Genomic DNA, 17168 nt, shown 5'->3' on the forward strand with positions numbered 1-17168 from the left:
GCAATACTGTTGCCTACTCCTTTTGCGGCAGTGCTGTGGACAAAGTTTCAGCTGAGCAGTGGCTTCTGTAACAGCTCCTTGACCATACACAGTGGATAGCCAGTGTATGACAGCATGTCTGTTGTCAGCTGCTGTACAGTGATAGATCCTGTTTAACATACCTCAAAATAGTCAGAAGCATTCTCAACTAAGGTACTGGTCACTGTTGCTCTAATTACTGTATCAAAAAGCATCTAAGCAGTCAAAATTGCTTCAGAAATTGTTCTCACACTGTTTGGCTGCAGCAGCCTGTTCGGAGCTCCTAAAAATAGCCACCTATGGATCAAAGCCATGGCTGCTAGGACTGAAAATGCAGACATCCTAGTTCTGTACTCTGAAACAATAATGTATACACTGCAGAAATGGGGAAGAAACAGCAAATCAAAAATATTTAGATGAATATTTTCCACCTCGGCACCAGTAAGGTGCTGATATCATGGGAAAGATCATCAGACCGCTAAGCTGTTCCAGAGTTTGAAATGCAAGAATAAGTCATTATTAATGTTACTCCTCTTTTTGTCCTCTTTATTGAGCGTCTAGCTTCTCAAGTGACAGTGTGTTAGTCATCTTCATTATAATGTTGGTACTGAACATCAGAAGCTTTTCCTGTGTTCATTGTGTATGCTGGGGACCATTGTGGCTTCACTTTCACTCACCTCCTGTCCTCTGCATACACGTTCTAAATTGGAAGATGGAAAATCTAGAAGTTACAAAATTTAGAATTTATAAAATATGGAATTTATAAAAACACAAAGCAAAATTTGGCACATAGGAGAGCACACTGCAAACGAAAGTTACCTCATTTCCAGTGTTGCCCTGTGCTCCTTTTTTCACAGGTATCACTCTCAACAGATAAAAGTCAGTACAGCACTGCTGACTTGAGTAAAGCAATGCCACCTGGGAAGCTGAGCTTGTAGGGAGCTGCCTCTTTCATCTGCAAATTTACCATCAGTCGTGGATTTCGTGACCCAAGCCTCACCCAAGTCCCATAGCAGTGTGCCTGTTCTGTGATACAACAGGACATGGCTGGAGATTTATTGACAGCTTTGAGTCCATTTAAAAATTGGAGAAAATACCTTCAGTTATGCAATTAGAGATGCTTTCTTTCTGACAGTGACTTCAGTAGCCCTTTTCCTATGGTCATCTGTCCACTTTTATTCAACAGACATGTGCCTTCCTGTAAAATAGATTTAGGACTTTGATCATATTCTTGATCTCCCCTACTCTAATTGAAACAATCCCCAAAAAGGACATACCAAAATTAAGAGCAACGGGAATAGTTTCAGAGGAATGGATGGCTTCCATGCAGAAAGAAACTGCCTAGGTCTTAAGAGTAGATAGAGAGGTGGATACAACAGAACTGGATATAACTGTGAACAGTATGGGCAAACAGAAAGGGAATAATTAATTATTCAGGACTAATCATAACACAGCAGTTAGGATTACTTAGATAATCAGAATTTATATTTTTAAAATGGAAAAAAGGCTTTTTTTTTTCTTGACAATTCACAATTATATTGCAGCCCTCATTACTGTAGTTTATTATGGGAGCTAAAATCCAAATGGTTTCAGAATGGGATTAGGCTCTCATACGATAGCAAGTTTGTTGGTAGCTGTTACAGACAGCTGTAACATATGGATGTGTATATTCTATATACAACAGCGAAAAAACTACATTTCTGTTGTACTTTTTCTGTACCTTCTTACTGTACATCCAACTCTGATCTGACTGGACATGGCTGTTCTTCTGGTTTACAGTTTTGTTTCTTTATTTTAACTTAAGCCTCAAGTTTGTATAGTGTTCTGGAACTTGTTTAACTTGCAGTGTTGTGGGATGTATGGTATACCTGACCTAAACAGTTTGTTTACCACTGATACTGGGGGTTGGACTTGTGAACCAAAGTGACCCAGGCTGGGTACAGTTTCCCAGTATGTTAGATAAACCCATGGGATCCAACCCTTTTGAGGAAATGTTGCACAGCCTAAGATATTTGATATTTTAAATGTCTCCTACTCTGGTCCTTCCTCCTGAGACTGCATCCACCTGCTTTCTCGCCCTGGGGCTGCATTATGTTCTTGACATAAACCATTGATGCCCTGTTATAAAATCTAATCAATAATGATTTCCCTCTTTAAATATTTAATTCTCTGTCTTTGAATAAGTACTGTGGTAGAAAATCATAATTTTTGGCTGCTGTAGAGAGCAGCTGACCCCAGTCTAAAATGAAGGCTGTCGTGGTAGAGCTGGTGATCTATGGTGACGGGGTGGCTAAGCTACCTGAATGTTTGTGTGCAAATGATTTGCAACAAATCATCTTGACCTGTTAGGTGAGGGCATTTGCATTGCTATTACTGGGTTTGGAGTTAGCATCTTGATTTCTGGCTCTTCAAATGTTTTTGAGTGTGTATCACTGCATTAGCTTCAGGTATGTTGAGATGATTTTCTGCCATGCAATGGGTGAGAAACTTGGAGGAATCAGTGCAGTTTAAAGTAAACTGCTGGTAAATTTGCTTCATATCTACCATGTTCGGTATGAAAGGTGGAGAGACTACATTTCATTCCCTAGGGACAAGTGAGTAAAGCATAGTAATGCAAATTCACGGTAGCCTATGGACTGTGGACCTGTGTACAGCAGAGGAGTGATGAAGATGCCGACAGTCCTTATCAGTGAGGCTAGTGGTGTGAAAGGTTTAGCTGGTCGGTGTTGACAGATCAAATCAGTTCAGAGCACACAGCATGCAACTGTCTCTTGCTCTCCATCCTCCACTAGGAAAGGAACTGTCTGAGTCCCTGTAGCATTATCCTGCAGCTGCAGGGCCTTTTCTGAACAAAGAGGAACTCTTAGGCCTTAATGCTAGTGAAGAAAGGCAAAATTGGATTTTTCTTTTTTTTTTTTTTTTTTCTGCTGCTGTTTGGGGGTTTCTTTTTTTTTTGTTATTTTACATTTTGGTTACTTGCCTCCATTTTTGTTCTCTAGGCAAGTAATGATCCTGGGGGAGGAAATCTGTGGAAAGATAGTGGTTTAGGCTTCCTAAATTGAAATTACCTTTCAGCAAAGCAGTGAGGACAGGTTCATTTTGGGTCATCCCAAGACAGTTTGCTGACTTCCAGACCAGTGTTTTTAAGTTTATTTTCACACTGTTTTTCCTAAGCTTTTCTTTTGCTGTAGATCAGCAGAAATCTATTTATCAAGAGGAATATTTAAATAATTCATGAAAAACTCAATAATTTGAGATGTTTTAATTAGGCCAGACCCATTTGCTGAATTAAAAAGTGTTCCAGTTTGCTGGAAATATACCTTCCACTTCTTCTGGCTCTGTTCTGTTGCAGAGATTCTTCTGTGGGTTTAACTACTCTAACTGCACCAATCTGAACTTGAATGTATGTTGTACACTTATTACTGCGCAAGGGTGAAAATAGCTGTGTTCTTTAGTCAACACAGCTGGCTTAGCAGACACTGCCAACACAGTTAAGTATCAGTTACCTGTTTTCACATGAGGCTTTTGTTCAGTGTGACCTACAGGATGTGTTATGGTAGCAGATCTGCAGCTTTGTTAGTCTAAGCTGAAGCTGTACAAGAATGATACTTCAGTCTGTATCTGATATCCCTCTGGCATCTTTGGAAAAAACTTATAGTATAAATCTAGCTCTGGAGCTTAGTTAACAGGCCAAAAGCTGTCAGCCGTGGCTGTGCACAGGAAAGAAGTGGAGCCAGATTCTCAGCTGGGGATAAATTAAGATTTGCTGATATCATTAGAGCTGATTGACTTCTACCTGCTGAGAATTTGGCTCAGTGTCATGACTACATTTATTTCCCCTGCTGCCCCTTGAAATACAGGCATCTTCTGTTTGATTGAATATGTCTGTATTCTAGTTGGGACAATTTCTGTTGTAACTGCCAGTTCTGAAGATAAGGTGTTTACCTGCTTGTCAGCTCTATTAGAGAGAAAGGGAAAAACTGAAAGTTAAATGTCAAGCCACATGATGATGCTGTGAGGAGGCACCATACAAACAGAAAGAAGGGATCCTCGGCCGAGTGCAGGACTAAAGGGGTTGCAGGTCACAGGCAAGCAGTAGTATAACCCTGAAAGAAGGAACAATCTTGGTTTAGGATACAGGAACCTGCACTGTTTCCTCACATTTTTACATGAAAGAGAAGTTCTGTCTCAGTCTCAGCCCAGTGGAGGGGTGTGAAAAGAGAAATGCTGAAGTATAGAACCTTGGGTACTCGAGCCTGGTTGTAGCCTAGCATTCAGATTCAGTTCAAAACCAGTGAATTGCCAAGGCAGATGTAATGTGCTTGAATGAGTTTAATAAGATGATCAGGGCTCTGTTTACCAGTGTGGCTTGCTTAGAGCAGTGCTCCCAATACCCAGGGAAACAGGAAGAAATTATAATTAAAGGCAGCTTTTAAATTCAGTATGTGGCTGATTTGCATTTTACCATTATATTCCTCTTTCCCCTTGCCCCTATAAAAGCCCGGAGAGGTTTGCATGGTGAGACTGGCATTGCTGTGTTTCATTATGTATGCTTGAGGGAATGCGCAGTAGCAATTGTGTAATGAGAATGAAAATCAGAGATTACTCTGGGGAGAAAAAGAAACTTTTCCCTTAAGCGGTGTCCAGAGGCTTTCATCGTCTTGATTGCACATGTGGGGCAAGGTTGTGACTCTGTTACTAGCAGCGCTGGAGGGGATTGTTGGGGGCTTGTACACAGTGGCTCTGGAGCTGCAGGATAAGGGTATCTCACAGAAGCTGTGCTGATAGCTTATGTTGCATGTGCAGTCTGTCTGTTCAGCTCCTATCTTTCTGTCCTTGTCTTCGTTTTCATTATGCTGCTTGGGATGTAGAGTACAGATGTCTCTGCTAAACTTCTTTGCTTGCATGACTAGGAGCAAAATTGCACCTATTTCATATGCTGAGGGTAGAAGCAAAGGCTCCTCTCAAAACACTTGCAGATCTGCAATGATTTATTCTGATCCATTTTATCTGCTGTGTCTCTAAAAAGCTATTCTTTGCATTCAGTTCCAGCAGTAAAGATATTTTACTGAATCAGTTTGTTATCAATATCTTTAATTAAGCACTTTAAACCTACTACTCTGTCTTGTTCCACTTTGTTAGTGCTGCAGACAGATTTCTGGCTTCATTTTGGTTTAGGTACCTACATAATTTCATTTCTTTCATTTACAGAATTTAACAAGATTGTGGGGTTTCCCTTTCAGAAATATGTAGGCCTACATTCATATGCTGTGGTTTATTAATATGTGTTTTCCCTTAAAACCCTAATTTTTAATACTATGATTAGTAAATCTTGCAGCTTTCATTAATAAAAAGCAAGTCTTTTGCTGCTTGTGAATTTAAAATAAAGATCTGTGAAGGCTCATAAACCAGAAGATAAATAATAATGAAAACTTCCCATCAGCTGGAAGCCAGTCTCCTGATTTTGGTGGGCTGACCTGTAATTTGTGAATACCTGGAGTGACAGTGATCAGAAGCCAGATTGTGCACAGGCTGGTTGACAAACAAAAGTCATTGTTACTTCAGAAACATGTAATTTAAAAACCAGTCAAGATAAAAATGCATCCTGGAAGCTATAAGTGGACTTCAGACTACATTGTAATCTTCTGTATCAGGTGTTTTTTCAGCACACCACCCTCTTCAGCTTAAGGAGTTTAGGAAGTCCTGGTAAGCAGAATAAGGAAGCACAGGGATGTACTAGGGCGATAGCATCTGTACCCCTCCAATGCCCTGTCCAGTTAACTAGAGAGAAAAAAAAAACCAAAATCAAAAAACAACAAACCATAGGATGAATTCTGTAGCCTTTATGTAGGGGAAGTCCCATTAACTTCAGTGGGAAAGTCTGCATTCTGATTTTTAGGAAATTAATATCATATATTCACACAGTAATACCACAGAGCTTTGCAGAAGTGACGAATGGAACAGTGAAATGCCTCTAACTCTGGACTTCTAGCACGTAATTCCTGCAAACTCTTGTCTTTGAATTTTGAAAATCTTTTCTTCATTGGAACATGTTTGCTTGAATGCGGCTTTAGGAATACAGCCAGTGGTGCTTGAATATACCCATAACGTAGCCATAAATTAAACCCCGTTCTTGCTCTGAGGCAGATAAGCATGAAGGGTATTGGTGTTCTGTTGAAGAATCATACTTAAGTCATCAATGAGTACCTTCATTTAATGAAGCCATAGTATGTTAATATTAACACTGCAAAAGGCTGTAAAGTTACAGGCAGCCATACTAGCTAGCTACAAGCATTTAAAAGCCTGGGCATGAACTCCTACTTGGCTATTCTGGCCATAATTAATGATGACAAGTATGTTGGAAAAATAATTATTTTGCTTGCTTTTAAAGACAGTTGCTCGAGGCAAGTGAGACGGTGGGATTTATGTGGTTGTAATAAGCATATGTAGATGGCATCTTCCCAGAAGAATATTGTAGCCACAGGATCTTTATAATTGACCTGAGATCCCTTTGTTCTGCAGATACAATTTATGTATGAGGTTCACAGACTAAAATGACCCTACTTGTTTTAGGGCAGGCTGAGTTCTAAACTGCTGAAAGGAAAAAAGGCCACTTTTATCAGCCTAGCCAGCAACAGATAGAAATCTCTTATGGTCACTTTGCAGGGGGTAGAAATCTTTTTAAACGGGTACTCTGAGTGCACGCTCTTTCCATCTGATAAAATAGAACTTGAGGGTATGGGAGCAGGCTGGGGTGAGTGCTGCTACAGTCATCTGGTATCCCTCCTGTGTTACAGCTCACATAGCATGGCAGCTTTTGCCCAGAATGTGGCCATGCCATCCTCTGATGGCCACCTGCCTGCTCATTTACCATGTTCAGCTGCAGAGCCTTGGTCCCTTTCCAGCCCAGACATGGTGGTGAAGTCAAAGAGGAAGTGCCTGCTCCTCCACTGCCTGTCACTCTAGTGCATTGTGTTAGTGGGTGATGGAGGGCAACTGCTCCACCTCCACTCCTCCTCCTTCCCCACCAGTCATTGCCATCCTCTGCACTCAAGGGCTGAGAGCCATGTAGCCTTGTCATATAGGCTGTCATCACATGCTTTAACAATAAGGTAGAGACTTACTGCCTTTCACTTGGAGTTTCATGCAGACTTTGCCCAGGTGGGAAATAACAGCAGAAAGTCCCCCTAGGCTGTAATTCAGTGGAAAATTCCAACATGTGGCCACAACTAACAGTCTAATAGAAAGTAGCAGTTTTCATGTCTGTTGTCAGTCACTGCACTGTTCCTCTGAGATGGTGAAATTCTCTTGGGCTACAGGAGAGAGAAGGGGAACAAAAAAAACAACTTTGTACTGATCACTTGCATGCATTCAGAAAAACCTTCCTCATATGCCTCTTTTTTTTTTTTTAATCTTGTGGTGAGCGTACAGAAGTCATGATCCCTTTCTCCAATTCCTATCTGTAAGATGGGGGAGGATGGTGCTGACATTCCTAGTAAAGCGTTTTGAAACCTGATACAGAAACTTATTAGAGAAAATGCAGTATGAAGAGTCATAGGTGCTTATCTCCACACTAGTCAGCCTGCTGCTAACAGCAAAGATGGTGCTCAATGTTTGTGCTCTGCACAAATAGCCAGTCTGTGAATGGGAATCTGAAGTTATGGAAAGGAAAATCAGAAGATGAGAGACCCAATAACTATATTAATGCATTATTTTTTTTTTTTGAGTGATGATACCTAACAGAAAAGTATTTAGCGGTCTTGTAGTCCCACTTAAAACTAGTCCTTTCTAAAAGTGCTACTGAAGGAAGCAGACTGAAAGCTGGGTGAATGATTATGTTGGATCCAGTCCAGTCTGTTCTTGGTGTCTGCAGATTTTTGTCAGGATATAAATTTTCACCTGATCTCTCTCTGTTTGGAGAGCTGATTAAGGAAAACTGTGCCTAAGAAACAGAAAAATATGAGCAAATAAAGAGTTCCCCCATTGTGAAGATACAAGGTTTTAGGGTTCCTCAAAGTAAGTTGTGGCGGTAGGAGGTGTGGATGGAATGGAAGAAAAGGAGTCTGTGTTTCATTGCAGTGAATAAGACACACAAATGTTTGTTTGCATAAGTTCAAAGTTCCCTCTGGAAACCAAAGGTCTTAACAGGAGGGCAACCTCTGCTTTTAGCTCCAAGGGCAGAGTGAGTTAGAAATGAAGCAGAATATAGGGGTACTGGCATAAAAAGCAGAAGGGTTTTGTGCAAGGTCATTAAATGGCAGATTTTTAGGCAGGTGGGAGGGGTTACTGCATTAGTCAAAATTTGACCTTGTGTTAAAATGGCAGAGAAGGGAATTCCCTTGTGGTTTTACTGGGTATTTCTTTTTTGTCATTTTAATTTACTGTGAGCAAAAAGGCAGACTTCAGCAAAACTCCAGCCTGGTGTGTTGCTGTGTGGATGGCACGTCTGCTGGCAAAGAGGAAGTTGAAAGATAAAGGGGACGTTCCAAAGGCAGTTTGGGCATAACATCTTTTCCCATGTACCACAGAAGGATAGCAGGAGGAAGTGTCATGACATTCACGGAACTCTACGAGTTCATCCTTACTGCTGAGTTTCTCCTTCAAAATAACTGGATTCTAGTGTAAATCTTTGTTCAGGACCTTCTGGAAGGAATTGTCAGTGGTGGAAAGCCCTTTCCTACCTCCCTCCCCAGGCAAAAAAGAAATAAAAATATCTAGATATTCATGGCTAATTTGTGAGGCCATAGATGGTGTTAGATCTGGAAGATCATCTGAGTAGTCCTTGGCAACATGGGATTAGGTTCAGGTATTGTTTCCAGATTAAATATGGTGTGGATAAATTTTACTAGACTGATTCCTTCTATACTCACACAGACACATTCTGATGTGTGCCAGTCTGATCATGGATGGAAGAGATGTAGTAGCTACATGCACAAAATTTTTCCACTTTCTGAAGCAGGTGGTATTGGGCCATCTCCAAGGGCAGGGAAGTAACTAGTTTAGCCCATTCCAAGATAATGTGAATTCACAACCCACCCCCTGTGGTAGTTCACAGGTGGCAACTGCCCACATCACTGATTCATAGGCGCTCTTTTCTCACCTCTGTTCTCTCTGCTCCAAGGTGCTTAAGTACACTTTTGTTCAAATATGTTAACATAATTAAGCTAAACACAGGTTAACTTAGTTTACTGTGGAAGAATTGTATGCCTGAAAGCTTCTCAGCTTATTTTCAAACTGCCTAATGAAAGAACAGAGACTTGGGGTTTTTGGTATGGTACTACAGATGTAGGAACAATGACGTCTTATTGGGCATCACAGGATTTATGAATGTTCAACTATGGCAAAGATTTTCAGATTGAACACTGAATGGATTTCCTTCAAGTATGAAGCTTGGCTTTCCTAATTAAAAAAAAATAAATAAATAATATATATATTTGTGAGCTGACAACAGATGGTTCAAGAAAAGGCCCTGCTGTTAGCTTTCTACCTTGTAGAGTGCACCCCTCATTTATACAGTCTGTATTATAGAACTGTATGCTCTTTTATAAGAATAGTACTAGTTTCATTTGAGTCATTTTGCTGATTTAGAAATCTGACTTCACATCCAGCCAATAGGTTATTGGTTATAGGTTATAAATGTTTTCAGGTAACTGCATGCATCTCAGTGCAGTGATGACTTAGCAGTATACCAAAGGCTGGAAGCGGTAAAAGCCAAGAGCTGAACCACCCACGGAAGTATAGATCTCTTGCTTTTACATGTTTTCCATGACAAGTCTATGAGCTTTTAAAAGAGTGAGTCCTGTCATTACTCATAGGAAGACTTAAAGCATAGAGAAATTGATGTGTCCCAGGGTGCATAGGAAGATTTCTGGCATTGTCCGTTATATTCCAAGGAGTGAGGATGGAGGTGTTGCCTGCCCCAGCGATATGCTGTGGTGAAGTGAATTAGAGGTAGGTGACTAGCAGGAGGCAGACATGGATAAATATCATTGCCATTAAATATACTGTCCCAAATTTATGGAATTAGACAGGATACAAAGGTGATACTAAACTGCTTTAAGCTCTCCAGAGAGGGCAACAAAAGCAACAAGAATAAGACTAAATTTCCAGATCAGACCATCCTGGTTGAATAAAAGCAAGAGAGTTTTAGGTGGCTTTTGGTCCTAAAATCAGCATGGCAGAGTGACAGCGCCATAATTCTGGAGGGCAAAATAATGGACTTTAAGTACTTGTCCTTCTCTTAGTACCTACTGCCCAAGAGCTTCAGAGATTTTTACAAATAGAAACATGGCTGTATTGTCACTCCATTTGAAAGGTAGGGAAACTGAGGCATCAGTTATTGGGGGGACTAGAATCAAAACCTTCTGATGATTTCTTTTACTGCTTAGGAAGGACTCTTTCATTTTCACAAGTGCCTAAGAAGAAAATGAGGGGATAGCCCAGTGATCTGACATAGCAGGTTTATAGTGATCGTTTTTCACTCTAGACAAGAACTGGTTAATAGAATCAGGGTTTTTACGTTCTCCAAACCTGATGTGTTTTGTTTGGGCTTTTATTTTTTTCCTTTCTCAACATATTGCTGGTTGCTGTAGCAGCTGAGTAATGCAGAAGTTCTGCCTGAAAAAATGCTTCCTCCTTATATGATACTGTACATATTGTCATGGAAATTGTCCTCATTTCCCCCCCCCCCCAGCACACTTTAAATAACTTGAACAGCAGTGCTAATGAGCAGAAAGATATCTGCAATCCCCACCGTGCAACTTGACATACTTTATCCCACTCTGAATTCCCTTTGCTCATCACTGAGCATTTTAAAGATCTGGTATAATAATTCGCTTTCTCTCTTTGGTCCAGTCATTTGCTCTTAGCACTTGGTAATAAAAGGTCAGCTTTGGCTGAAACCTCAGTGTTTCAGCCATGCCATTTTTTACTGCCAAATATCTTAAGAAAAGCAAGTGTCTCCGAAAGGGTAAGTCATTATATTTTTTGTGTGTTTAGTGTTGTCTGTTTTGCTTAAAATCACAGTAAAGGATTTATTTGGAATTAGTAAGCAGTGGGAATGGATCTATTCATATTGCCGGTCGGTTAGCACAGGGGGTTTGGTTATTCTGTGTGCATTTTTGGCTCAAGATACAGTGTATGTTATTATCTTGCATTTTACACTCACTAAAGCTGACTGAGAGAAAGTTTAACCCTTTAAACATGGAGCATATGTTTTGCACAGGGGTGGAATTCCTAAGGCAGAGCAAAACAACAACAGAATGCCTATGTATATTTGTTTTTCCAGATAGGTTTAAGTAGGCAGCTGAGTAATGCTCTGGTATTTTTGTTTCTGTTGTTCAAAAGGAGCTTTGAAAAACAACAATAAAAAAATCTACACTGTAATAATAACTTAAAATGAATATTGCCAAGTGAAGAAAAGCATATTTCCTCTTAGCATCTTTCCTATGAAGGGCTACATGTGTGCATGATTCAACATAGATTTTCAGCTCGCTGTTGTGAGGTTTGCTTTGACAGTCGTGTGGGTTTTGTCAGGAAATGTGATTGTTCTACCTCCAAGTAGATATAAAACTCTTCATGAGAGCAGTTTGCCTCTAGCATTGCAGAATTGACAATGTAGTAAGCTCCTAATAGTGAAACATATTGCTTGTATTTTTCTTGTTCTATTGCATGTGTATTTATCATAATGTTTTTTATCTAGCCAGCAGTCCAAATGTGGGGTTTATACAAATGTAAACAGAAGTGATTTCTTTGTTGCTGGAACATGCATCAATTCCTTGGGATCTGAGGAACTGGACTTGCTTACCTGGCCAAGCATTTTTATATATTTTTATATATATATGTATTTGAGATATGCATTTCCCCAATTCTTTGTTTGAATATAAATTGTTTCTAAGGTATAGCTACACAGTGGTATTGAATAGGTTTTCATTGCAGGCTGAAAGTTGAAGAAAAGGTTTTGAAGATATGTGAATTTGCTTTCTTTAACCTACCTTCATGTTTACTACTGGGTTCTTATTTTGAAAGGGGGTTGCACAACAAGAACTATCAGCTGGGATGTGAGAACTGAGCTAAGCTAACCTGTAGCTACTGGTACCAACCTTTTGGTATTTTGTTGAGCAAAATGTATGTGCAGGTACACAAATTTATACAATTGTTCAGGGATTCTTAAGGATAGAACCATGTCAGGAGTCTACATTAGAAAGAATGAGAAAAGCTTATAAGTCAATTCTTAATCTGCTTTTGCTAGTTTTTTTTTTAGGGGTTTGTTGTGTGTGTGTATATATATATGATACTTTACAAGAGGGCATAGGATGGGTTTTGCTCCTTTTTTCCTTGTCTGCTGGGAGCACTTAGCTGACCACTGCTTCTTCCCTTATAGCATGTGCCACAGTCGAAATGTCTCTTTAGACAGATGCTGAGGGAAGGTGCCTGCCGAACCCGTGTCTGCAGAAGACATGGCAAGAAAGGGCTGATGGTACAGCCAGGAAAGGTAAGGAAGGCTATTCTCGCAGGTGCACCTGAAGATAAACTTGCTCAGCCCTGATGCCTCTACAAGAGTAGGGGGTGTGCATCCTGCTGAATACCTGTCCATATGCTGTGTATATGTTTCCTGACCCTCTGGTAAGAAGCTGTGATTTATTAGATGAACATCAGTCCGTTTAGGCTCGGAGCCCAGCTTTAGACATCGAGCATGAGTCAACGTGACCTAAAGGTTATAGTTTGAAGCTGAGGAGCAGTCATTCACTACTTAATCCTTTGCCTAGTCACCTGAACCTTGTTGCTGCCGTGCTGTAATTTGGCATTCCCACCTGTGGAGGCAGATGATGTGCTGGTGTGGGAGAGGACTAAGCCTCCAGAAGCAGCGCGGGGATAGGAGCTGTGGCTGTAGGTCTAGACTTAGTGGTGCTGAATCTGTTGGGAGCCAGCATTGGTGCCACAGTGCAGTGGCTGTGATTTGCCTAGCCCTAGAGCTCAGCCTCGAGAGAAAGTCTTGCATGGATGGGAAGGCAGTGAGGAACTGCAGCAGTTCCCCCCCCCCACCCCAAGCAAGAGGGGGCTATGAAGTAACCATTTTAAAACCAGAATCAGCATGGGCATGATCTGGGCCTTCAAGAGATGACAGGGAAACTCAGCCAACAGCAACCAGTGTTGCTGTTCTTAGAAACTCACTACCAACTCTGAAAAAAGTGGAAATTGTCAGCTAACTGGGCACCTCAAATAGCTTTTCCCCGAAAGCAACTTGGTGAGCCAAAGAGGGTCAAGGGTATTGCCTGTCTGAGACTGTTTCTGCAAATCTGTCTGATCTGTGAAAGCCATCTAGCTGTTGAGGATACTCCTTGTCCAGGCATAGTGGCAGGGTAGGGATCCTGTTTCCTTATGATGCCCACTGTGCCCTGTGCTACCCTTTCTTTTGTTGCTTCCAGAATAGCCTGGGAAGGGAAGCACCAAAGCAGGAAGGGAGAACCTGTGTGTCTGAGTGGAGAGTGCTGAGTTACCTGGACAACTCCATGTTTAACATCAGTCTATTAGTCTTGCTTTAAAGACGCCAGACTCCTGCCAGTTTTTGAGCCACTTTCCATCCAGTTACTTGAAGCAATCCCTCCTCAATCCCTTCCGGAAAGCACTTCATTTGCAGAGGTTTTTACTGTGATCTGAGTAAGGACATATTTCCCAGTAAGTAAATGTGGTTGTTAAAAGGCATTAAATGATTATAGAGTGCCCTAGGCATAGCATCAAAAGTGCAGTTGCATAAAAACTATAGTAGCCACAGGCTCCAATGGGTCTGTCCATGCTGTTCTTTGTGTGTCTGATCAGGGAAAGAGCAAGCCAGCAAGAGCAGTGAGGTTTGTGCATGATCTCTTTCCCACAGGTTCAGATGGCCTAAGGATAGGAGCTGCGCTGTAGACAAGTTCATGGACAAAAATACTGGTCACATGGGAAAGAAAAGTCCCAAATAAACACTCCCGATCCAGGCTGGAGAGGGAACTTGCTGAGATGAATACAGGAAGCGGCCAGAAGAGCTGGAAATTGGAATCTGATTCTCTTAAGTCTTATAGCTTGAAATCCCAGGCAGTGCAGGGTTTTGTCTCTTAGCTCTCTGAGCAATGTTTGTACCAAGTTGCAGCTGAAGGCTGATTCTCTCCAACTGAGTTTTATTTTCACCATACTCCATTTATCTTCTCACTAGCATTCCAGGCCAGGCTACACAGCATTTTGGATTAATTCTCTCTCTATTTTTGTGGGGTTGAGAGCTTCTAGACACCCCTAAAGTGAATTGGCCAAGCTGAAATACAACATTTTCTCTTTCTGTGCATCCTTCACTTTGCAGACTGCTGTGCCTGTGGAGATTCCTCAGAGATCTCATTTGGTGATGTATCTTTAGGCTATTCTTACACTCTGGTAAAACCTACAGCAATGACAGATACTGGAACGCTACAAGTAAAAACTCATTTATTTCTATTGCCAGTTTTAAGAGCCATCAAACTCTTATCAGTTGCACACACACCCCTTAAATAAGACATTAAACCTATTAAAGTATTTATCAACCTCTGCAGTCTGTTGTTAAAACCTACTGTTCTCTCATATGCCTTTCTACAATAAAATTTCTGTTTTCCTTTGGTCATTCAGTGAACACCAGCTCAACACTACTCAAAACTGGGCTATAAGATGCCATACAGTCAGAATTGTCTCTGATCCTGGAAAGTCATGATTGACTTTTACCTGTCCTTTCATTTCTTGTGAGGAAAAAAGAAAGTTTCAGCTCCAGAAAAACCTTTTCCTCTTTAATTCCAAAAAATTAATAATGGATGTTTTATTACCAAGTGGTCCTTACATTGCTGCAGCTGTAGATTTACAGGACTTCAAAGCCAGATGATTAAGGCACAGTTTGTAGCCAGGCAAGCCAAACAATCTCAACTTCAAAGGAAGGGTTGGTCTTTAATGTTGTGGGCTTGCTCTTTGTATTCAGCAAACAGAGCTGCCGGGGAAAATGCCATGTGCAGCAGACAAGTGATGTGGCTGCCACTCCTGGGAGGGAGTCTGTTAGCTGCTGCCTGAGAAGAGCAGCCCACACCCAGCAACCTCAGAATATCTGATAGCTGCCGATTAGGTCATTTTTGCATGACGTCAACCTATGAGACTTTCAGTGTCTGCTTTCATAATGTTAGGGGACACTGTGTGGACCTCCAGGGGTGGCCATGCTAAAGGCAGGATTTGAGCCTGAGCTTCATTGCCTCTCCTGATCCTTTCTGTCTGTGTCTGATTGTTTTTCCCTCTCTGATGTGCTTGTGAGGTGAGTAGATTTATATGCATTAGGGAAGTTGAGAGAGGCTGTCTCAGTGAGAAGTGTTCAATCCATACAACATTGTGGTTTGAGGGAAACAAATGCTAGGACTGGAGATGAGGATGCTCAACATCTATAACAGTTGTGTTGAAAAGCAAAACCAAGGGCCATCATGTTTTTGCTCTTATGCTAATACTTTGTCCAGTCAGTCATACATCACCTGTTCAATCTAGCAGAGCTAATAGGGAGAGAAGAGGAGCTGGATAGCTCCATTATTACACGCACCTGGGAGTTGTGGTGGTGTGTGGCTTTACTTGCAATTCTGAAGCCCAGGCAGTGTGACTTAACCCTTTGTGTTTTATTAAACCCCTTATCCATATTTCTGGTGGATGCTCCAGTACAGAAGTCTCATTGTGAGGCAGAAAAGGGGACTGGATAACTATGAACTGAACTGGTGAGAGTGTTGTTTTCTAAGACCGTTTCCTTGACTAGAAATCAGTCTTAGAACCCCCTACAAATAAATTAATTCCATAGATTTGGGATGCAGCAAGGTGCAGACATGTTGTAGTGAAGTATCTGGTATCAAAGCAAGGCATTTGGATAGAGGATGAGCCCACAGGCAGTCTGAATCCTGGCTGCACGCTCTGCTGCTCTGAGCATTTGGAGACTCCAAGAAGCAGTGTGCTGGACTCCATGGGTCTGGAGATATGAAAGGAGCTGGCAGGGCACCACAGAGACACATCTGTCATTCAGCAAATAACTTCCAGAGCCATGTAGCTCTATTGCTAACCTCCCTCATCACCATTAAAGTCTGAGTGGGACTGGGGCTTTATCCAACCAGTATCTAGGCTTTTGTGGGATACAGGCCACTGTCTCCATGGGGCTCTGAGATTCAGCAGCCAGAGAGGCCAGTGCTGCCAAGAAGCATAGTGCTCAAGAGGCAGAAGAGGCCAGCACACTGCTGTGCCTCTCAATGAGCTGTGCGTATGCTGCTGAGAGAGCAGTGACTTCAGCTCACCAGTTAAACCTCTCCAAATAGAGGAGATGCCAGGCAACCACTGTGGCTGCCGAGCGAAAGAATGGCTTGTTCAGACACAATACACTCCTAATTTCTGATGTGTCTTTCCCGTTTTGAGAGCACTGCTTTGGTGAGACTGTGGCTTGCTTTCCATCCTGTGCTGGGGGAGCAGTCTTCATTCTGGTCAGCTTGTTCTCTCTCATTCTTTGCTTTCTGCTTTCTAGGGTTGGCACTGTCTTTGCAGTTGCACATGACCGACCTTCCAAACGGTATTCCTTGCCTTATAAGAATCAGTGTTTAATTAACCCAGGGTGCCTGGAAATCATTTAGTGTCTCTGTATCTCTGTTCTCCACTGGTATGTAGGAATTTCTCACTCTGGAATTTGCACTTTTTTTTAATACAGAGAAGGCATTTCCCCACAGACATATAGTATAACCTTGGAAAGTAATTTTAACCTCTGCTGTGCCTGTCCCCCTGAAACACTAATGTTTAGTTATATTTGAGTAGAATATTCCAGCAATTGAACATCTTTTTGAAATTCCTTTATTTATTAATATCTAAATCATACACTGAAATCACTTCCACTTGCTTATAGTTGTCATAAGTTTGTTTTGCAGTTACTGTGGTGTGACTACTCTTTATCCAAAAAAGACAGTCTGAACCATGTTGGTTACTTTTAATTGGACAGCAGGAGCAGAGCTGAACTGAATGAAGCCGGTCTTGCAGGAAGGTGTCCTTTAGGATAAGCTGTGTGGTATGAAGAGCTTTTTTTTACTGTCTGCCTCCTGAGAATCAGTCTTCACTCATATTTAGGCTCTGATATGGTCAGGACTGGAATATCTGTA

General features: G+C 41.4%; 1 protein-coding gene across 6 annotated transcripts in view; it reads left to right on the forward strand.

The window, feature by feature from the left end:
* Positions 1-17168, forward strand: part of ARHGAP22 (Rho GTPase activating protein 22) — a 159781-nt gene that overhangs the window by 89720 nt on the left and 52893 nt on the right. The window contains exon 1 of one of the 6 annotated variants that reach the window (XM_061459253.1): positions 10707-10987. The exons of the other annotated variants lie outside the window; for them this stretch is intronic. Within the exon in view, the coding sequence (XP_061315237.1) occupies positions 10936-10987 (52 nt within the window). The 5' untranslated portion in view covers positions 10707-10935. Of the gene's footprint in view, positions 1-10706; positions 10988-17168 lie in introns of those variants that run through there. 6 annotated transcript variants of the gene reach the window in all.

The sequence above is a fragment of the Pezoporus flaviventris genome, unplaced genomic scaffold (genome assembly GCF_033815535.1).
Source record: "Pezoporus flaviventris isolate CSIRO_AGI_PZ_B2104156 unplaced genomic scaffold, CSIRO_AGI_Pfla_v1 ptg000029l, whole genome shotgun sequence".
Classification (NCBI taxonomy): domain Eukaryota; kingdom Metazoa; phylum Chordata; class Aves; order Psittaciformes; family Psittacidae; genus Pezoporus; species Pezoporus flaviventris.